Source organism: Mustela nivalis (genome assembly GCF_964662115.1).
Source record: "Mustela nivalis genome assembly, chromosome: 11".
In the NCBI taxonomy this organism is placed as follows: domain Eukaryota; kingdom Metazoa; phylum Chordata; class Mammalia; order Carnivora; family Mustelidae; genus Mustela; species Mustela nivalis.
In genome coordinates this window covers 16,060,769-16,084,825 of record NC_139030.1, presented here as the reverse complement: position 1 = coordinate 16,084,825, position 24,057 = coordinate 16,060,769, and the positions used below count along the sequence as shown (strand labels likewise).

General features: G+C 32.9%; 1 protein-coding gene across 3 annotated transcripts in view; it reads left to right on the top strand.

The window, feature by feature from the left end:
* Positions 1–24,057, top strand: part of DPP10 (dipeptidyl peptidase like 10) — a 1,373,984-nt gene that overhangs the window by 878,332 nt on the left and 471,595 nt on the right. For all 3 annotated transcript variants that reach the window (XM_082689264.1, XM_082689263.1, XM_082689265.1), the window contains exon 3: positions 16,473–16,568. In XM_082689264.1, coding sequence (XP_082545390.1) covers positions 16,473–16,568 — 96 coding nt within the window. The remainder of the gene's footprint in view (positions 1–16,472; positions 16,569–24,057) is intronic.

Genomic DNA, 24,057 nt, shown 5'->3' with positions numbered 1-24,057 from the left:
CAAGTGACAAACATAAATTGTCCTTCCATTTATTTATGTCTTTAATTTCTTTCAGTAATACTTCGTGATTTTAAATGCACAAGTCTTTCATTCTTCAGTGAAATTTATTCCTAAGTATTTTATTCTTTTGGATGTTACAAAAAATAGAATTGATTTTTTAATATCCTTTTTTTTTTTTTGATTACTCAATGCTGGTGTATACAAATACAACTATTTGTAGAATATTGACTGGGTACCCTTTAACTGTATGGAATCCACTGATTAGTTCTCTGGGGCTATTAAGGATTTTTTGGTCTTTTAGTGTATATAATTTATTTCTTCCTTCCTAAATTCACTTCCTTTTATTTCTTTATCTTGCCTAATTATTCTGGCTAGATTCTAGTACAGTGTTGAATAGCAGTGGTGAAAATGAACATCTTTTTCTCATTTCTGATCATAGGGGTAAAGCTTTCAGTCTTTCATCATTGACTATTGTCTTAGCTTTGGGTTTTTCATAAACGATCTATTGGTGAGTTTGAGGAAGCTTCCTTCTATTCCTGATTTAAAAAAAAATTTTTTTTTATGAGCAGAGAGTGATGGATTTTGTCAACGCATTTTATCATTAATTGATATGATTAAGTGTTTCTCTTTCTTTGTTTCCCCCTAATAATGTGTTATTACTTTGGTTGATCTTCTTTAGTTGAGCTCCCCTTACATTCCTAGAGTAAATCCTTTTCCTTAATGATGCATAATCCTTTTGATATGCTGAAAAATTTGATTTGTTAATTTAAAAAATTCTGCCATTCTCTGCTAGTATTGTATTGAGGAGTTTTGCATCTATATTCATAAGGAATATTAATAAATTATCTTTTCTTACGTTTGTTTAGATTTGCATCAGGATGATTCTAACTTTATAGAATGAATCAATAAGTATTCCCTCCTTTTCTGGTTTTTGGAAGAGTTTGAGAACATTGGTGTTAATTTTTTAAGTGTTTTGTAGAATTCACAAGTAAAGCCATTTAATCCTGATAATTCTTTATTGGAATGTTTTTCATTTCTGATTCAATTTTTTTTTTAATTTACTTGTTACAAATCTATACAGAGTTTCACAACCCTGAGTTAGTGACTTGAGACAAAATCAAGAGTTGGAAGCTTAACTCACAGAGCCACCCAGGTGCCCTTACAACTTTCTTTGAGTTGATGCTAACTCAACCTCAATAGCCTACATAAACTCTACTTCTATATAGCTTTGCTATTTGTTTTGTTGCAAATTATATCTTCTATACATTGTGTACCCTTTAGCACAGATTTAAAATTATTTCTTCATTTGTCTTTTATATAAGAAATATAGAGTGGAATTCTAAACCAAATATACAGTAATGTTGACTTTTATGTTCAGTTATATAGTTATTTTTACTAGAGTTCTTTATTTTTTCATCTGATTTTAAGTTACTAACTCCTTTTACTTCATCCTAAAGCAATCCCTTTAGGAAGAAATAAATTATATACACTAAAAGACCAAAAAATCCTTAATAGCCCCAGAGAACTAATCAGTGGATTCCATACACTAATCTGACTAGGTCAGATTCACTTGTAATGAACCTCCTCAGCTTTTGTTAAACTCGGAATGTTTTGGTTTCTCCTTCAACTTTGAAGGATGGTTTTGCTGGATACAGGATTTTGGTTGACGGCTTTTTCTTTTCAGCACTTTCATAATGATATCTCATCTATTTCTGGCCTCACAGTTTTTGTTAAGAAATTTGCAGTTAAACCCATTGAAGATTCCCTATATGTAAGTTGATTGTCTTTTGCTGCTTTTAAGATTGTGTGTTTGTCATTAGCTTTTGGTAATTTGATTACAGTGTATCTCAGCCTGGATCTCCCTGTGTTTATCCTTCCTGGAGTTTTTGACCTTCTTGAGCATATAAATACATGTAGTTTTACAAATTTAGCAGGTGTTTGGCATTATTTCTGCAGATACTCTTTCTGTCCTTTCTTTCCTCTCTATTTGGGACTCCCTTGGTCTTATATTGGTATGCTAGTGGTCTTCCACGTGTCTTTCAGTTTTGTTTTCTATTTTCTATTTTCTTTTTGTTCCTCAGGGTAGATAATTTCAGTTAGCCTAAATTCTAGTTTACTGTTTTATTTTTCTTATGCCTCCTCAAACCTACTATTTAAACCCTCTAGTAAATTTTAATTCTCATTGTAGTACATTTTAGCTCCAGAATATAGGTGGATTTTTTTTAAAGATTTCTATCTTGGGGGACCTGGGTGACTCAGTAGTTAGGCATCTGCCTTCAGCTCAGGTCATGATCCCAGGTTCTGGGCATTGAGCCCCACATCAGGCTCCCCACTCGGCAGGAAGTGTGCTTGACCTCCTGCTACTGTTCCCTTTCTCCCTGTGTCTTTTTCTGTGTCAAATAAATAAATAACATCTTTTAAAAAATTTCTATCTCTTTAATGATATTCTCCATTTTTTATACATTGTCGTCATGGTTTCCTTTTGCTCTTTGTTCATGGTTTCCTTTAGTTCTGTGAGTATATTTAAAACAGTTGATTTAAAGTCTTCATCTAATAAGAAACTTGTTTCTGCTTCCTCAGGGGCAGTTTCTGCTAATTTCTCCTGTCAGTGGACCATACAATCTTGATTCTTCCTATGCTTTAAATTTTGTACTGAAAACTGCATTTTGAATACAATATTATAGAACACTTGATACTGGATTCTTCCCCCTCTTAAGAACATATTTTTGTTGTTGTTGTTTGGTATAGACTGGAGCTGTTTTTGTTGTTTTTATTGACTTTTCTGATGTATTTTAAAAAGTCAGAATTTTCTGTCATATGTAGTCTCTGAAGTTTCTTTAGCTTGTGTTCAGCTAGTATTTTTACAAAGAATTCCTTGAATTGTAGGAGCCAAACAAACTCTTCCATTCTTTTCAGATCAGTTCTGTGCTGGGGATTTAATTCACTACTTAATCTGGTCATTTACAACTCTGCCTTGGCTGTCAAGTCCTGTTTTTATTAAGCCTAGAGTTCAGTCAGAGGTGGACACTTAAGGTCTTTTCAGGTCTTTTCTGAACATGCAACCTGCTCTTAACATGCTTGTGGTTTCCTGAATTTCCCAATATATGTAAGCACTTTGAATTTCTAATTTCTTAAAGAAATCTTGCCCCAGCTTCTCAAGCTTGAGTGCTCTGTTTTATGCTTTAACTGTAATTTCACCATGCCACCCCCCCCCCCCCCGATAGCTGTGGCTTATTCTTTTACCTTATACAATTTTTCATAATATCCACTGATTTTCTGTACTGGGTATTCTGGGTCTGATGTAAGAAAAATAAGTGCCTTCTGTCAGTCTTTCCAATAGCTCCAGACAAGGAAGAGCAGGCAAACAGAGTTTCTTTGAGATAAGGTCTATTCTGCTTCTTCCAGAACCCAGGGACCAAGGTCACATACTCTAAATGCAGGCTGTTGACTTAAAGATCAGCACGGAACTAGGGAGGGGATTGGAGTAATGACAAATACAAATGCCACAAAGCTTTTCTACTATTTCTGGGTTACTTTTTTCTTGATCATTGTTTACTAGATTGTTGTAAATGTTTGACTATTTTCCAGTGTTCTGACAAAGTTTATTCTGGCTGTTTTGCTTGCTTTTTGATGTTTCTGTGGAGTAACAGCCTCTTGGAGCTACTCATTCCTCCATGTTCACTGATACTCCTCTGATGATAAACTTTGCTGATACAGTTTACATGTGCTTTGGCCTCTGTCTATGATTAACATGAGCTCTTTATTCTACTTGAAACCTTCAAGCATAGGGTTTATATCTTTACCATCTACACAATTCTTATATCTTTACCATCTACACATGCTTATCATACCATGCATAATAGTTTGCATTATCAGTACAAACTGGGTTTCCAATAAATGTTGACCAGGAACAAACTTGCCAATTATTCATGCTTACATTAGCAATTAGAGATTTTAACAGAAGTATTTTGTGAAATTTCTTGAGGGGGAATAGAGTATATAGGGTATGATCATTAAATCTGATGAAAAAATGATGATATTGCCAAAAGAAAAATCCACATCATAGAGACCTAGAATACTATTTATTATACACTTAGCTGTTTGAAATGTAGATAAAAGTAAACAATAAAATACACAGTGATATACACAATAGGGCCTAGGGTAGTATATTTTAACAGATTATTAAGGACCTAAAAATACTTTTTGGGCATTTCAATTATATCTATCAACATTTACTGGATTAGATATTAAATTATATATTAATATATACTATTAATATATATAACATAAAATATATTAAATAAATTAAATATTAGATATTAAAATATAATTTTTGAGAATTTTTCTAAATGTTTCTTAATCACTTAAAATGGCAATAATAAAACTATACATGTGAATATACATGACATATAATAAAATAGTCATATTTTTCAGAAGAAAAAATAGTGAGAATAGCATTATTTCTTACTTTTTACAAATCTGTTTAATGTCTGGATGAATAGAAGGCATCAGATTGCTCATATGTTTTTCTGTGTTAATTCTTTTTGGTTGACATACATGAAGGAATCATGATCTCATAATTATATGTTATATGTAGTTATAAATGGACGATGTGTTTTAATAGCTTTTCACATAATTATAGTTGTCCTTCCTTGATCTTTCTTGAAAACTTGGCAGGTGATTGATTCTTAAAGGTTAGTTGCCATGTGGAATCTGAAAATATGTCAATAAATTATCAGTACTTTTCTACATTAAAACCCATTAGTCCACCTTTTACATTAGAAAGAGCTCTTACTTATGCATGATTCTGTAGCATTGTGCCTCGGCCATTTGCAGAATATCAGTTCATTGCATTATGCCAATTTTCCAATTGTTTATGGGGTTTATCGTACAACATAAAAACAAAACAGAACAAAAACATAGTTAATGTCACTGATAACACTACTTAAAAGTCTCAGTAGAAAAATTCTGGGGAGTGCTTGCTGCTTCATTCAGTAGCATGTGTGACTCCTGAACTCAAGGTTGTGAGTTCAAGCCCCACATGTGGTGCAGAGATTACTTAAAATCTTAAAAAAAAAAAAAAAAAAAAAATTGGAAAGCAGTCAAATTCAAGGTAGAAGTCACCAGTTTTCCAAAATGTATGAGTTTTGCTTATGAGCTTAAATTTTATAATTTTATAATTTGTAACAGATAGTCACATGTATGTATGTCTATATGTTCATGCATGTATATGTTTTACATGAGAGGCTCATTTCACTATTTCGAAAAAAAGCATTTGCCTGTGTATCCTGTGTTTTCTGAAAGCTTGCACTATGCTACTTTGTTTTTGTGAAAAATCTACATGAGTATAATAAGGATTCTTTTTTTTTTTTTTTTTTGTAAAACTGAAAATCCTCTTTGGATTTCTTTTGGTTAGCCAAAACAAGTACTAATGTAGGACATTCATAAAAACAGGTACAATATAATGTGAGCTCTCAGAAGGCAGGGGGTACTTTCACTTTATGCATTTCAGTTTACAAAAGGTTTCAAAGGAACAATCTACTTTCAAATACCAAACGAAACCTATACTTAAATCTGAAGTCATTGTTTGTTATTCATTCCTTCTTGTAAATATGGTGTTACGTGAAAAAAAAAAAAAAGGTGGTTAATTCAGTTCATAACTAGCTGCCAAGGTGTTTTTCCTTGAGACGATGATCGTGTTGGTATAAGGGATTTTGATTTTGTTTGAGTGTACTTCAGATTTTAAGCAGATTTTACACAGATATTAAAAGATTTAAGTATTGATATTTAATACAATTTTATATTTTATAATTGTATCAAGGAAATTCTTAAGTGAAATTGTTTTTTTTTTAAATTGAGAGCATATAGACATAATAGTGTTGGCTCACAATAAAGTGCTCTGAATTTCATCCACCATTGTTTTGTACCAAGGGTGAAAATTTCAACCCAGTGTAAAAGGAAGATAATGTTGTAATATTATTGTGAATATAATTTTGAGTGTAGGACCCCTCTTTGGTAGTTTTCACAAACTATATATACTCTGTAAACCTGAGCTATAGGGTACTAAAGATATGAACCAAAAATTTGCTATTGGTAATGTAATTGAAACAGTGTACCTGAGGGAGGAACATGGCTAAATAAGAACTCAAAGGCTCAAAGCAGAACCATAGCACTTTAAGGCAAAAAAAATAAATAAATAAATAAATAAGGAAAAAGGCATCATTCCAGAGTGTGCATGTGTCTGCATCATTGCATAATTTTCTCACCATGTGAAAAGACTTTGTGCAAGTATATTTCTCATATTTAGCTTTTCTACTCAAATCCAGGAGATGTTAATTTGAAAAAGGCCTCAAAAAGAGGTTTGAGAATGATTAGCATTTTGAATAATTGACTAATTTGACTAATTAAACCTATGAGTAAATCCTAAAGCTCTTGATTTATTTATTCAAGAGATGACAAGTTTGAGGTAGAATTTAATAAGTCCTTCAGAACCTGAAAATACATTCTTTCTTTGATGAGCACCTAGAGTCTCTGCTGAAAACAAGGGGAAGTTGTCTAACATATAATAGAAGTGAGGGGATCCTACTGCTAGGCCATTGTATGTGTGTGTGTGTGTGTGTGCATGAGCATGTGTGCGCACACATACCAGTGTGTGTGCATGGTATTTCCAATAAAATTCTATATGAAGAGGTCAAAAATATGGTAAAGTAGAGCTGTTATGGTTGTGGAGTTCTGACCACATAACCCCTGTCCTTCCCCCTCCAGTTTTGTCCTGAGAGAGTTTATAGTAGTTTCTGGAATACAACAGGCGGTGGTGGGATTTTGGTCAGAATTTTTCTCTCTACAAAGAGGAAACTGATGTGTAAACGAACTAAGTGAAATTGTCATGGGCAAATGTGCTAGCTAAGGGTTGAACTAGAATTAGCATATGACCTCCTAGCTCTGATGCAATCTCTGTTATTTCAGCACTGTTACTTGTTCTTGTGTGAGAACAGAGATGGGAGTATAGGTCCATAACCATATGTTGGGAACCTCAGAGAAGATGAAAGGGTTACAGGAGGCAAACCTCTGGTAATCCACATTTCATTATTTCATATTCAATGTAAAATTCATAAAAGTTCTCCCCATGTATGGTGAAAAGGGAGCAGAGTGGGGAAGGGGAAGAAGGAGACACATGAATAAATATAGGATACCTTATTTACCAGCTGTCCTGTTGGATTCTATTCAGTATAGACCCAGTTTGGTCATAGTTTGGTAACTTTTCACATAGCTGATTTTTAATATGCATTTTTATAATTGAAATATGGCTTTTGATATAAATATCACGTGCCAGAAATATACCCAAGAAGGAACAAATGTTCAGTGGAAAATAATCTGATTTAGGGAATAAATTGTATTAGAAGGGTATATATTGATAGAGTTTATAAGAAACTAGGTTAATCTGAATCAAAAGTAGTTGTAGGCAGTAAAATTGATGAGGAATTGACTGGCCTCTTTGTTCAAGAAATTTAGCTATTGCCGCAAGATACGAGAGTAAAAAAAGGCAAAAGAAAGAGATACAAAAGTAAATTCCCGACATGCCAGAAGGAACAAGGGTGTTTTTCTGGTACTATAAAACAGATGTTATGTGATGCACTAATTCTTTTTGTACTTCTGCTTGAATGGCTGAATTGATGGTCACAACAATACTACTTGACAAGCTGCTTGAAATTTCCTTCATTGAAAAGAGTAATAATTTATTATTTGTGTGATTCATATTTTTGGCCTTATAGATTCAACATAGTCAAATGTCCTTCTTCCAAAAAGAGACTTTAGAGTGATTTTTACATTTTGCCTTTTTTTTAAATTAATTACAAGAAGAAACTCAAATACTGAGTTTCTGGTAGGGTAAATCTGAGATTTACATTCATAGATCTTGAAACATTTGGCTTAAAACAAGAGTGAAAGACAGGGATGTTCCAGAAGAACAAAAAAACATTTCTTTGTGGTTCTGAAATTGAAAAATTTAAAGCTGCTTCATATTGACTTATACATTTTGATGTTTTAATGATAATAATGAAAATGACTTTTAGTAAACTGAATATTTTGCCTAATGATTTCCATATATTTGCTAATTTCTTTAAAAAATAAATAGGGGTGTGCTTGGATGGCTCATTCAGCTAAATGTCCGACTCTCGATTTCAGCTCCCGTCATGATCTCAGGATCTTAAGAGCGAGCCCTGTGTCCAGTTGCACACTTGGGGTGGAGTCTCTTCCTCTACCCCTCTCCTGACTCATGCTCTCTCTAAATCAAATAATCAATCAAATTTTCATTAAAAAAATCCACCTCTCATTATAACTAATAAGGTACTGGGTAGCATATTTCTGGTTAGATTGCAATTAAATATGAGATACCTCTCTGATGTGTGTGTGTATACATACAATATCTGTAAACCTATAATAATTAATAACTGCTGGTAAAAGGCTAAGTATTTTTTAGCCAAAAAAGACACTATGATTATTGTTATAACAATGAAGAGCAGCACAAAAATCTAATAACATGCATGGTATAACAAAAATCACAAGAGGAGAAGGGAACAGAGGATTTGGGGCTGGGTAAAATAGGTAAAGGGGAGTGGGAGAAATAGGCTTCCAGTAATTGTATGAATAAGTCCTAGGGATATCGTAATGGGAACGTAAAGGGACAGATGGTAGTAGCTACACTTGTGGTGAACATAGCTTATAATATATAAACTTGCCAATTCACTAAGTTGTATGTCTGAAACTTATGTAACATTGTATGTCAACTGTACTAAAAAAAATTTGGCAATGGTAATCATTTGTTAAATGGTTACAAGATATAGAATCTTAGCTAAAATGTTCAGCTTTGGCAACATGAATTCAGTGACAGAACTGACATTAAATAATTCATTCCATGTTCTTTTTTCTGCTCTAAACTGTCTTTTAAGATCATAGACTGTTACTGGTATTTTTGTGCTTTCTTCCAAAAATCCAATCTTGCTTTTAAATGGCCTTTTGAAATAAGTTGATTGCATAATCTTAGAAGAAAAAAGAAAGTTCTTTAGTATTGAACTGAAGAAAAACTAATTTCTGACTTTCAGTTCTTTGTTTCTCTTTATAGAAACTAACTGTGTTACTTTTTATCTAGTTTACTCTTGACATCTGAGGTTCAGAAATATTTCTTAATTTAATTCCTATTTGAAATAATTTCCTGTTAAAACACTAATAAAATATATCTAATCAGCTAGTTAGAATTTTCCATAAGAAGTACAACACCATTTCCCCTTCTGTTCACGTGATTCTGGCCTCTCTCCTGATGCCCACTATACCACCTCTTCCATTGCCCACTGCAATGTTTAAATCTCTATCTACTTTTACAGGAGGTTGTTACCTGTTTAGTGTTAGTGCAAGCTACTCTTCTAGCACATTTCTATTTTTTTTTTAAGATTTTATTTATTTATTTGACAGACAAAGATCACAAGTAGGCAGAGAGGCAGGCAGAGAGAGAGAGGAGGAAGCAGGCTCCCCACCAAGGAGAGAGCCCGATGCGGGGCTCGATCCCAGAACCCTGGGATCATGACCTGAGCCGAAGGCAGAGGCTTTAACCCTCTGAGCCACCCAGGTGCCCCAATTTCTATTTTATTTTATTTCTATTTTAAACATTGATAGGGCGCCTGTGTGGCTCAGTGGGTTAAAGCCTCTGCCTTCGGCTCAGGTCATGGTCTCAGGGTCCTAGGATCGAGCCCCGCATCAGGCTCTCTGCTCAGTGGGGAGCCTGTTTCCCTTCCTCTCTCTCTGCCTGCCTCTCTGCCTACTTGTGATCTCTGTCTGCCAAATAAATAAGTAAGATCTTTTTAAAAAAATAAAAAAATAAACATTGATGAATTTTTAAAATTCACTGAAATGATAATACATTTCCCACTCCTTTGTATCTGATAGTTATGGCTAAGTCCCAGACCTATTCAAAATATTTGTTGCTTGAACATTTCTCAACCAGTCAACAGACCATGAAGTTTTGCTTTATTATCTAACTGCTGTGTCATTAGTTGCCTTCTTATTTTCCATCTTTTTTCCCCATTCTTTTCTTTCACTAGGATGTTGAAACACTATACAGCAGACTAAATGTCAAAGTGTTTGTCATTTGAGATCAGATACACAATCCCAAACTCTCTCTAATGTTTCTTAATTTATCACCAAGAAAAAGAATAAAGGTTTACTAATTCCCAGTTAAATAATTGGTTCATAATGTAAATTTGAAGAATGAAAGTACATATTATTGAAACAGAAAAAAAAAAGATGTGTCCTAGTACAACCTGTGCCTATTTCTTTTCTTTCTTTATTTTTTTTAATTTTTAAAATTTTTATTATTTTATTTTATTTTATTTTTTAGAGAGGGAAATAAGGGCCAAAACTAAGAGTTGGAAGCTTAACCAACTGAGACCCTCAGGCACCCCAAGAGAGATGGATATTAAATAAGTAATATTTTGTTATATTAGGGAATAGATAGTGTTTCAGAATTTCCTCTTAGGAAGATTTGTAAGAAAGGTACTGTACATGAGGGGGTTCATCTCTTAAAATCCTTTACACTCTGTTACCACTTTCCCTCTGACCTATCTTCTCTGCATTCAATGTGAATGGATTTGGGATGAATGGTGTCCATGAGCCTTTGTTGTTAAGTGTGGCCTTTGTGTTGAAATACAGAGAAAGTTGTTAATAAGATTTCTCCAGATTAATATATATATATATTATTAATATATATTAAATATATATAATTTAATATATATTAAAATATATATAATAATATATATTAATATATATATATATTTCCAGATGATTCTAGCATAAATTCAGTTCCTACGAAATGAGGTTTTAATGTGATTTATATTTGCTGATGAGGTGTGACAGGGAATGCTTGAATGCTATTGAACAGGTAAAACAGCTCCCAGCAGTGAGCAGAGGTTTAATTTGGGATTTTCCTGACAGGTTACAGGCCATTTTCTTGAAGAAAACAAAACAAAGCAATAAAGCCCTACTTCTTAGTGAGTGCTGTGAGAAAAGAGAAAGACCGTGGCAATGGGACTTTCTTGGGCAGGTTGAACCAGAAAGGAATGCTGGTAAGATCTGAGGAGAGGATGCTGAGGAGCTGAATTTCGATTTGGAGAAGGGTTCTTGTGGCTAAAAGAGAGCCATAATATTCTTAAAATAACATATATAAAATTGTATATTGTTGCTTTTAAAAAGACCTAATTGATACAGTCTGAAAGAGGATGAGGAGAAAAAACTCAATTTGAGAGACATTGGAGTTTAATAAGTCAGAGAGATGCAGGTTCCATTTCAGTCCTGCCTCTTACTAACCATGTAAACTTTCTCACTTTTAATCTCACTGGGCCTCAGTTTTCCCTGTGGAATGAACATGACCAATAGGATTGGGAGGGCATTTGGAAAATGGAAGATTAATTGCAAAGGATGAACACCCCAAAAGATTATGATGAGATATGAAGAGACAGGAGATGGAGGAGAGAAGCCAGCTTGGGAGGGTATTCAATGAGAAGCTTAGTTACTCATTATATATATAGGCAGAAGAACTCTTTATTCCAGGACTGAAATATTCAAGAGACTTTAGTGCCCAGGAGCTAAGACAAATTTAAAGAAAGGAATGAAGAAAGAAATAAAGGGGAAAAGAAAGAAAAAAGAATGAAGTATATAGTTTGTTCTCTCAGTAATGAATGAAACCAAAGAAATTAATCTCTGATTATTGTTTAAAAGGAAGATGAATTATAATAATTTGAATTACTTTGATGGGTTGATTTTATTTGTTTTCATTTTTTTATTTTTTTAAGATTTTATTTATTTATTTGACAGAGATCACAAGTAGGCAGAGAGGCAGGTAGAGAGAGAGAGAAAGGGAAGCAGGCTCCCTGCTGAGCAGAGAGCCCAATGTGGGACTCAATCCCAGGATCCTGGGATCATGACCTGAGCTGAAGCCTGAGTCTTTAACCCACTGAGCCACCCAGGCGCCCCTTGATGGGTTGATTTTAAAATCAATTCCAGGTAAATTGGAGTTAAAAGAAAAAAAATCTTCTTTTAAAATATATTAAATTATGGCAAATTACAATAAATAAATAATATAAATTAATAAACAATATTTTATTATAATTATATAATTATATTATTATAATTAACAATATTTAAATATATAAATAAACAATTTAACAATAAATAAATAAAAGTATAAATAAACAATATTTAATATTTAAATATAAATAAAATAATAAATAAATAAAAATAAATAATTTACTAATAATTTAAGAATGTAAATCATATTAAAATTAAATACTAATTTAAATAAATGTAAATATTAAAATAAAATATTTAAATATTAAAATGTTAACTGATCAGTATGATGAAAAATGAAAAATGAATCATGTCATTTTGTTCATCAACACAGATCTAAACATTTAAGTAAATATTTTGCAATTAATCTAGCAGTATAAAACAGTAATAATTCACTTGACCAATTAGGCTTTGTTATAAAGAAAGAAGTTTGCTGGAAATAGAAAGTTTCATTTATACAGTTTTTATAGCAATACATTAAAGGAAGAAAAATATAAAGTTTGTATGAAAGAGGCTGAAGTTGCATGATGATATAGTAATTTCAAATAAAAACTTTGACATAGAAATAAAAATACTTTCTATGAATGATATTCCTTACCAAAATTCTAGAAAGAAAATATCTTATTCTATAATGAAATATTGAAGATGCTGCCATTGTAGAAAAAAGGACGGGTGTGTCATTACCATCATTATTATTCAACATTGTTTCTGGCATTCAGCATAATGGAATAATTCACTAAAATGAAATAAATGCTTTTTAATAAATGGTGCTAGCGAAATTGGGCATCAAGTAGAAGAAAATTTAAATAAAATATGAATCTCAAATGATCCTCAAACCATATTCGAAAAGTAACTCAAAATGCATCAAGGACTTACATACAAAATATAGAACTATCACCCTGTTAGAAAAAAAAAAATAGGAGAAAATCTGCAAGATCCCAGAGTGGGTAAAGAGTTTTTGGTTTTGACAGCAAAAACACGATTTATAAAAGGAAAAATTGATGAACTAGACCACAACGGTTTTGAAAAAGTATTTGAAATTGAATATCTGGCAAATGATTTGTGTCTAGAATAAAGAACTTTCTAATTCAATTGGTAAACCAACAAACACACAAACAAAAGTAATCTAATTAGATATGGGCAAATGGCATGAATAGACATTTCACTGAAGGAAATATACTGTTTACAAATATTCACATTAAAAGATTTTTATTAGCTATTTGGGAAATGCAAATTATAACCACAGTGAGAAAAAAGGCCCATTTCCAAAGGTTGCATGTTGTATTATCCTTTTTACATAGTATAACAAATAACAAAATTGTGGAGATGGAAATAACAAAATTACAGAGATGGAAAATAGATCAGTGTTTGCCAATGGCTGCAGAGGGAGGCTATGGTAATAAAAGTACAGTTCTGTCCTGTGACACAGTTATTCTGTATCTTGACAGTTGCTCATCATATATAATAAAATCACCCAGACACACCCACACACACACACGAAATGTAAAATTGAACATGTAAAATTGTAATCTGAATAGCTTTGTATAAATATCAATTTCTTTTTGTGATATTCATTATGAAAGAGGTTGCATATATTTAAGAGAAACTGAATGAAGTATAAAAAGGATTTTCTTTCTGTATTATTTTGTACATCTGTGAATCTGTGAAATCCTTATATATCTATAATATGTAATATTGAAAACCTTATATATCTAGAATATATAGTATTAAAGTAAGAATGATAAGTATTCTGTTCATGATAATAGTAAACTATGTATCATTAGGACTAAATATAATAGGAAAAGTAGAGGATCTATATAAAAAACAGAAGATGTGATCTAATAAATGTACAAAATGTGAGTGGTATAAGTAGTTCTGAGTGAAAATCTTTAATATTACTAAATGGTTAAAGTTTTTCAATTCAGTGTGCATATGTAGTACAATTTTAAGATTCTCCATATGATAGGTTAAAATATGATTTTAAAGCCCATATAAAGGAAGATATGTTTGAGAATTACTGATACATAATTTGAAATATTTCTTGAAAATAAGATTATTTGATATGGTATACTTGCCTTATAAGATATTTCTTATATTAACATTTATAGCTGTATCTGCATTATAAAGGATGTAGTAATAAAATACGTGTAAAATCTGTATAATAAAATATATAGTAGACAAAATATGCCAAATTTACCTAGGAACAACAACAAAATCCTTGTAAAAAAAATACACACACACACAAACATATATATATATTTTTTTTTAATATTTTAAAGATTTTATTTATTTGAGAGAGAGAGAGCTGGGGGAGGAGCAGAGGGAGAAAGAGAGACTAAGAATCTCAAGTGGACTCTGCTAAGCTTGGAGCCCAACGCAAGGCTCAGTGTCGCAACACTGAGGTCATGACCTGAGCTGAAATTGAGAGTCAGGTGCTTAATGGACTGAACTACCCAGGTGCCCTGGTTTAGACAAGGGTGTAATTACTCATGTCTACCATTATAGATCATACAACGTAGATTTACTGATTTAGAAATCTTCTGTGCCCTGCCTGTTTCCTTCCCCACTCTGCCCCACAACCCCTGGCAAACACTCATCTATTTTTAGTGTCTCCATAGTTTCCATTTTTCAGAATATTACATAGTTGAAATCATATAGTGTATAGTCTTTTTGAATTGTCTTCTTTTACCTAGTTGTAGGCATTTGAGTTTTCTCCATATGTTGTCATAGTTGATGGCTCATTTTTTATCACTACATAATATTCTGTTATCTGGATATATCACAGTTTGTTTATTGATTCACCTCCTGAGGGACATCTTGGTTCCTTCCAAGTTTTGGCAGTTATGAGTGAAGTTCATACCCAGAGTTTTGTGTGATCATAGGTTTTCAGTTCATCTGGGTAAATACCATAAAGCACAAATGCTGGATTGTGTATTTAGTTTTGTGAGAAAACTCTTACTTGTCTTCCAAAGTGGCTTTAATACTTTGTATTCCCTCCAGCAACGGATGAGAGTTTGTCATTTTATTTATGACTAAGGCCTTCTCTGATGCCTTTTGCAAGACATTTCCCTTCATTTCTTTGAACTTCTGCAATACTCTGTATCCTCATTCTGAGGATTTGATCTTTTGTTTTGCAAGTGTGAATCCCTCAGGACAGATCCTAGATATGTCTCCAGGAACTTAATACTTCATTTAAAATTTTGAAAATTAAAGGTCCAGTATTTGTTGAATGAATAAAGTAAGTTCCAGTTTTAATGTGTTGGAATCTCAAATGGAGCATTTTGTTTTAAAAATCCATATATGATCATGATGCCCTCTTCTAGCCTTGGGATCATATGGTTCTATCACCATTAGTAGCTTTTTTTTTTTTTCAGTTGTTTCTTAGCAGTTATTTTGTGGATTAAATATGTGGTTGATTCATGTCAGAGGAAATTGCATTTGAAGTTATTGATTCTTTACCCCAGCTTTTCAGCTGGAAGAAACAAAGCTCTCACTGCAATAAGAGCTGAACTTTTAAAAAACAATATCTAATGAGGTTAGTATATATCTTTGACATTTTATTTTCAGCCAGAGTGAAGGTCACTGTTGAAAGGTAACAAAGATGATTTTATACAGTAAATAAAAATGCTATTGAAAAGAAAATGAAATACTGCTAACTTTTTATAGCCTCTTGTATCAAAAACATGTTTGTTATGCCAGATTTTGGTACTTCAACCATATTATTTTTCCATTTCTTAGGCTCTTGAACTAAAAAGGGGAGTTTAAATAGTTTTTATGTCAGGGGCTTACATACACGTATACATTTTATTAATATTCTTGAATTGTATTTGAATTTTTGTGTTTAACTTCTCAATCTATTTAGTATTTGGTGGTAATTATTTGGTGGAACTTGGTATTCATTCTGTTATTTGGTGAACTTCCTTCTGAGTTGGGAAGTTTTCCTTATTGTTTATATCAAGGACCCTCAACTCTCTCATCTTTGGTGTTTACAATGAAAATACAAATTTAGCTTTAGGAGAATATGTCAAAGTCATTTTAGAAAGTAATGAGCTGGATTATGATTAAACCCTAAAAAATGTGTGGGCACAGTGCAAAACAGGAACTCTTAACTTCTTTTATACTATATCACTACCTAACAAGGGATCGATCTATTAAATTTGTGCTAGATGAAGACAGATCTAATATTTAAAACAACTTAATATTTTGAAAAACTTCATGAAACAAAAAGCTTCAAATGCCAAAGTCCGTATGATGATAACTACTTTATATTGTATTCTAATTAGTCCAATTTTTAGAATTCATTAGTTTTAAAAACTAACATGAGATAAGTGTCTAATCTAAGATTTGCTTCATTTTAGATGAACTCACAAATTCATCAGAAACTAGATTGTCTTTAGAAGACCTCTTCAGGAGAGACTTTGTGCTTCATGACCCAGAAGCTCGGTGGATCAATGGTATGTGCTCCATTTATTTTGAATTTCATGTCATTAAAATTAAAGTAAATAAAGTAAATAATGGTATTTTTAATTAAAATGGTATTTTAATCAGTGATTACATATACCGATATACTACTTAATCAGAAATTAATACCTTGGCTCTTGTGAGAGAAAACCAGTTCCTAAGATAGGTCATCAATCAAATTATTCTCCAAGTTTTAGATTGACTGTTCTATCTCTGCTGTTCTTCATGATCACAAGTTCTGTGGCTTTTCAAGCATATGTTAAATCTCAACATTTCTCTGGGTCATTCTTACTGGTATAGAAGTCTAGATTTGGGGAGACTGTATATGTAAGTGCTTCAGATTTGGCAGTTGAATTAATTTTCTTTTCTGATTTTATCAGTATCAAAAGTTTTAAAAAAGCATTTAGATTAAAAAAGAAACAACCAAAAATAAAAGCTACAAATGGCTCGCTCTATGGACTTGGGTTTAACTTAATGAAAGGTAATAGGAGAAGTTACTGGATAATCTAATCATAAGAAATGTGCGGGTAAAAAGGAAGTCATGTTTCCTTTCCTTGAGAATTCCAATTTGCCTTTCCATACGAATCACTGTTGTTAGATAGCTGTTAATCTTTGCCCTTCACTTTATTTAGACATAATAACTTTGCTTGTTTGCAAGGCATAGAGTAGATTATTTGTATGACAGATAAAAAGGATCTTTGCCTTTTTATGTAATAAAGATCATCTCACATCCAGTCCATCTTTCTTCTCTAATATTCTAATTAAGTGCATTTATGCCTGCAAATCAAATGATAATTTGTGGAAGCTATAAAAAGAATGTAACTTAGTTTTTGAGGGCAGAGGCCAAATCATACTTGTTTACCTAGCACTGATACAGTTCTTGGAGATCAGCAGGCACTCAAGATTTGAATAAATGAATGAATGTATTTGATTGAAATCCAGTGTTATTTTTAGGTAAACGCAAGTTTCAGTTAAAATTGGTTGGAAGATGAGTGTGTATCATGGGGATGGTATTATAGATACAGAAAACAAGACAGCATTTTATTTATTTCTTTGTAAAATTTTATTTTGAATTATTCATTAATTTGGGATTTGCCATCCTGTTGCCTTGCACTATGATTACTTTAGATGTACCCTATGTTTGGTTCAGAAGAGCACTATGACTAAGGAGGACTAATAAAGAGGTATGTCATTAACATTAGATGGATCTCTCACAAATCCTTCCCTTTTAATTTTAAAATCATCTTTGTACTTGCTAGCATTTCTATTTTCTATTAAAGGAGGTGGCATAAAAATTGTGGAAAAAATTGGGAGTCATTAGATTTGAACTGGTCAGGAACATTCTGTTTTATTTACCATAATTTTGGACAAACTGTAGAAATTTGTGTAGTCTTTGACTTTGGAAAGCAATAAAAAATCATGGGCTTCATCATCCTTCTCAGGCGAGCTCAGACTATTCAAAGAGGCATTTACTCCTGTGTATAACTGACACTTTCATATTGAAATGCCAAAAGCCTGTACAGATACTTATGGTGAACTACTTGCTAAATTAAGCCACATTTCAATATCTAGGACACACATTCCACTTTAACCCTTTGCAGGATACCAACATAGTGTTTTTGTGGTTAATCATTTTCATCACTTTTTTCATCATTTCTTTTCCAATCACTGGTAAACCCGATGTTGAGAAAATATCCTCAGACAAAGCTAGAGTATTGTTATTAAACTCTATTAAACTATTATTAAGTAAAACCTAACACCTAAAATATTTGTGAAATGATTTGGCATAAAAAGAATCTTTGAAACAAGGTTAAACAGACTTTAAGCTTTCAGACGCATGCAGTCCTCACAGATACCACTGAAGAAACGGACTCACTGTTAGTGGATTTGTGCCGTGGCTTGCTTTTCAAGTAGAGCAGTAGATTTGTGTTCATTCATTTCTCTTATCCAACTCAGATCTCCTTTCTGGCAATCATTAGATACATGGCCTATTTACACATTCCTCACATAGCCAGAAAATACAGTGGGAGCTATGTGGATAAAATGTGTGACCTTGGCCTCATTATCACAGATTATATCTAAGGGTGAAATGTCATCTTTTTCTTTATGAGATGTCTCACTAGGTCATCTTTATATAAGTGGCTTGAAAGAGTCAAAGCTGAGCTCATTTGGAAGCTTCATTTAATTCTTGGAGGTCACCTAGGAACACTTAATGCATTACTGGCCAAGGAGAAGGAGGGAGTCGACATGGCCCTGGCAAGTCTAGGATGTAGTGCAGTAATGTCGTTCATTATGCTGTTTCTCAACTAATATATCTGTGAATGTCATTGCAGCCTTGGATGGGTGCTCATGTTCATGGTTAGCTTAACAGCTGCCTTCCCCCAAATCTGCTCATATCCTTGAAATCTCCATTTTTATAGCATCATCTTCCTAGTTATGTCACCTTGAAACCTGGAAATCCATCTTTGGTAACATTATTCATCTCCCCACATGCATTTGATGATCAATCAATCATCAAAGAAAGACCCAACATTAATTGGGGGCCTTCTGGGTTAACCTTCTGTGTTAAGTTTTGTGTGAGATGCTTTTTACCCATATTTTACGAATAGCATGTAAAGTTAAAATTATTAAGCCCAGAAAACTGAGACTTCAGCAAAAATATATATCCAAAAACACAGCTGATAAGAGATGGACCCTGATTTACCGACTTTGTGACTATGTTTAAATGTAAAACTTACCCTCTTTCATTGTTCAACTCTGAGATGTTGTTCCCAGCCTCTAACACATGTGCCAACTACTTTAATAATCTCATTGTTTTAGATTTCATTGCTATTAATCCTTTCATCTTTAGTATTACAGGAATGTCCTTTTTCTGGGTATATCCATATAATGTTAACTTATGTGGTCACGAAAGGAAATATATATAAATGTATTTATTAACATGTTCATATTATAAAAAGTGAACAAAGAGGTCTTCAAAACAGTGTTTATGGCATGTGACATCACACTATCTGTATTGTGTACCAGTGAATATGTCCAGATGGCTGGATTTTGGCCTGGTTTTTTTTGTTGTTGTTTTGTTTTTTTGATTTTGTTTTTGGTCTTCTGCCATTACTTTTTTTTTTTCCCTAAATTTTCTCTAACAAAGTATATGTTTATGTAATTTTTATAACTAATTAGAAAAAATAATGCCCTCCCCTTTCTTTAGTCACGTGCGTCTCCAACCAATCCCTCCATCAGTCTCCTGTCAAATACAATTTTATAAAGCCCCGCTGAAAACTGCTAATGCACTTTTCAAAACGCCATCAGAGGAACCCCTTTGCCAGTTGAATAAATTTCAGTCTTCCCTTTGTAGCAAGCCTCTCAGAATTAAGCTCAGCCTCTTTCCTATTTGTCAGCTTTACATCATGTTTTAGGCACATTGAACTTCTTGATGTTCTTCGTAAGCTCAGAAGCTTTCTAGACTCTGTGCCTTCACCCACGCTATTTTCTCCCTCTGGAATCTCTTCCTCAGTAGGAAAGCCCAGATGTTATCCAGCTTGAAACCTGATGCCCAGGTACAAAGTCAGTGACTATTTGTCTACTAGCTGTAAGGAACGTTATCTTCCTCTAAACCCTAAGGTTTGACTCCCCACATTGAAATTTATACCTCAGTTATAATTTTAATATACCTAATCTCCTCTAAGACAGTGCTTCTAAAACTGTTGTGAAAGATCACTATTTTTAAATTTAATTCATTTTTTTCCCTTTGACTTTTGAATAGCACAGGGTTAGGGACACCAAACATCCCGCACAGTTGAAAATTTGTATGTAACTTCTGACTCCCCAGAGACTTATCTACTAATAGCTTCCTATTGACCGGATGCCTTTCTGATAACATAAACCATTGATTGATATGTATTTTCTATTTTATACCTGTTATACTGTATTCATATAAAATGATCTAGAATTTAAGAACCACAATAAACAAGCAAAGGGAAAAATTAAGATAGACAAGACAAGAAACAGACTCTTAACCTCAGAGAACAAACTGATGGTTATCAGAGGGGAGGGGGTTAGGGAATGGGTTAAACAGGTGATGGGGGATTAAGGACTGTGCTTGTCATGATGAGTTATGGGTTATTTATGGAACTGTTAAATTACTATACTTTACACCTGAAAATAATACTACCCTGTATGTTACCAATCTGGAATTAAAATAGAAACTTAGATTAAAAATAAAAAATGGCAAATGGAAAAGAAAATACTCTTTATTTTTTTAAAGATTTCATTTATTTATTTGACAGACATCACTTCTCAGCCTTTTAGCTAAGATCAAGTGTATTTATTTGACAGACAGAGATCACAAGTAGGCAGAAAGGCAGGCAGAGAGAGAAGGGGAAGCAAGCTCCCTGCTGAGCAGAGAGCCCGATGCGGGGCTTGATCCCAGGACCCTGAAATCATGACCTGAGCCAAAGGCAGAGGCTTAACCCATTGAGCCAGCCAGGCACCCCGAGAAAAGAAAATATTCTTAAGAAAATCATAAGGAAGAGAAAAAAATACTTACTGTACAGTAATGTACCAAAAATCTGCATATAAATGGACCCAAATAATTCAAATCCATGCTGTTCAGTGTCATTTTCATTTTAGCATGAATGAGTACTTTTGAAAAGTACAATAAAAGTAAATAAATGGAAAAAAAGCTAACTAGATACTCAAATACAACCTCAAATTTCATCTTATTGCAATCAAATGTTCTAAAATTGTATTTCAAAAAATGTAAGTACAAACATAATATTGGAATTAAAGAAGGAATTTCAAATATTACTTTGGGAGAGTATTACTATTCTGCCTCTAACTTTTTGTTATTCCTAAATCAGAATTAAACAAATATTAAATGCCTCTTCTCATATTTTGAAGAGACACTGGCATATCACAATTTAAAGTTTTAATGTAATAAATTAACTTGCTTCCTTCTTTTTAAAGTAAATAATCTAGGTTAGACTGTTGATAGCACTGCTCATCGAGGACAACCTTTATCTCAATTATTTCTGTTTTTTGTTTTAATAATATTCATGTAGAAGAGAAATCAGTCTCCAAAATGAGGCTCATAATAATGGAAAGCAAAGACTTTAAAGCGGTTTTGGTGATCTCTGAATATTCATTTTGAGCTTTTACCCATAACGAATCATGAGATAACTTGGTAACTTCCACTCTTTACCACTAGTCAGTTTCAAAATTTATCTCGCGTAGTATAGATCATTTAAATCATCTTTTGTTAAAAGTAGATCGTGGATTTTAAATACGTCTGGGTTATAATAGGCAAACTAATGTTAAATTATAGCATCAGGTAATGAGATTCTGTTGTGTACAGCTAGTCTGTTACTGGCTCACCCACTAGTTCAGCTGCTCAGTGAGATTAGTCCACTTATGTATTTGGACTTGCAATGATGTAAATTGCTTCCAGATTTTCTAAATTGTACTCTCAATTAAACTTGTCCCATTGTTGACCAGTGACCAATACTTTGCCAGCTGGCTGTGGTTTGCCAACATCAGCTCAGAGAGACAGAAGGCCCTGGGGAATGGAACCTGCATCATGTTCATGTTTGAGTCACCCCAGGAATTAGCACCTTGCCTAGACTCATCTCCTACTCAGTAAGTGGTTTAGTTAGCATAATGGGATACACCACTATATTTTCCTATATATGGGTGGACCCCTTGATCCACAAACAGTAGAGGATTAATTTCAGTTCCTTCTCTCATCATATGCATAGACTTTCTCTGTTCTATACAAACCTGTCCTTCCGAGTGCCTGTACAGCATGAGAGCTGTTGCACATTTTTTTTTTTAAATGGCTAGCTACGATGAATGATGATGTCTGAGGTTCTGGATTTAATCATGACTTTATTGGACAGTGTTGGCACCATTCAAGTCCTCTCCCAAGGTAATATCCAAAACCAGATATGTAAACCTGCTACCTTTTAAATGATGTGTGACAAAGTGACGTATTAATATAGGAAAGTCACTAAAATGAGACAAACTTGGGTCTCTCAACAATTTTTTAAAGCCTACTAATGTTTGTATTTTGTCTTACTTTGTTTTCATTTAAACTGGGGGTAATAGTTCCTATATGTAGAAGTATAGCAAAAATTAAATAAGCAAAATACGTAAAAAGCAAAAATAACAAAGGTAAAGACAAAATAAAAAAAAATAAGAAAATAAGTAAGTAAAAGGGGAAGGTCTGAAGCCTTCCAGATCTTCAAATGGTCAGAATCCTGATAACCACTTTTAGAGATGCTGTTAATACCTAATATTTCTTTGTAAATGGCCCTCTCATCCTGATGAACAGGATCTGGGATATTGAATAGAAAGTGAAAAACCATTGTTGCATTCTTAATGATAAGTAAAGCAAATTATGGAAATAATATTGATAATATTTATAATAAAAAGAGAACTCATAATTGGGGGAAGCAAACAAATGAATCTTTTGTTATATTTTGTTTGGCACTATTTTATCATGCTAGAATTTTTGTCTATCCATTCACTGTGTTGCAGAAGCTTTTGAATTTTTTTATACATAAGGAGCTAGTTACAGTGCTGACAGCATTCTCACTCCCAGTCCTCCCTGTCAGAATTTTAACTCTTTTGTCTTACTTTTTATTCTCTTAAAAAAATTATAACCATCAATCAAGGTGATAATAAAAAATGGTAAAATTGAACTCATGACTATGAGGTTTGGGGGGATAATTTATGTTTTTATTATAATATATAAGGACAAAATAATATACAGTACATGTGCAAAAGTAGGTATATGGTTAGGTAATTTATCTTCATCTAGTTTTCCATCTGTTTAATGGAAAATTACAAAACTGATCTTATGGGGAAAAAAAAGCTGATGACATTAGAACAGCTCAGAATAAAATGTTAAGTGAAAATTGCTGAATATAGAATTACAGTCATATAGAATTATATACCAGTACATCCACATGCATGTACATATGTAGATGCAAAGAATGTGATATCAGAATTAAATATGTTAACATATTAAGTCCTCTCTGATGGAGTGATTATGAGTTACTCTTCTTAATTTTTTCTCCTTTTTTGTCTATTTTCAAAATATGCAATAAATATGTTGTTACTTCTCTTACATGTAAAGAATTAGTAAAATTCTTATTAAAATGTAAGTACTTTCAGCTTACTAAATATTTATTTTGTCACTATTCACAGTAATTGTTTATTATTTGGAAATGAGGTAGAGGGCTCTTGGGTGGCTCAGCAGGTTAAGCATCAGACTCTTGGTTTTGGCTCAGGTCATGATCACTGTCATGGGATCGAGTCCCACTTCAGATTCTCCTTCTCCCTCTCCCTCTTGCTCATGCTCTCTCTCTCAAATACATAAATAAAATCTTAAGAAAATACATTAAGAAAGCAAGTTAGAGATGTAACCTAAAATGATGAATGCCCAGGCTGTCTGACAGGCACTGGGGAGTGTGGAGCCCGTAA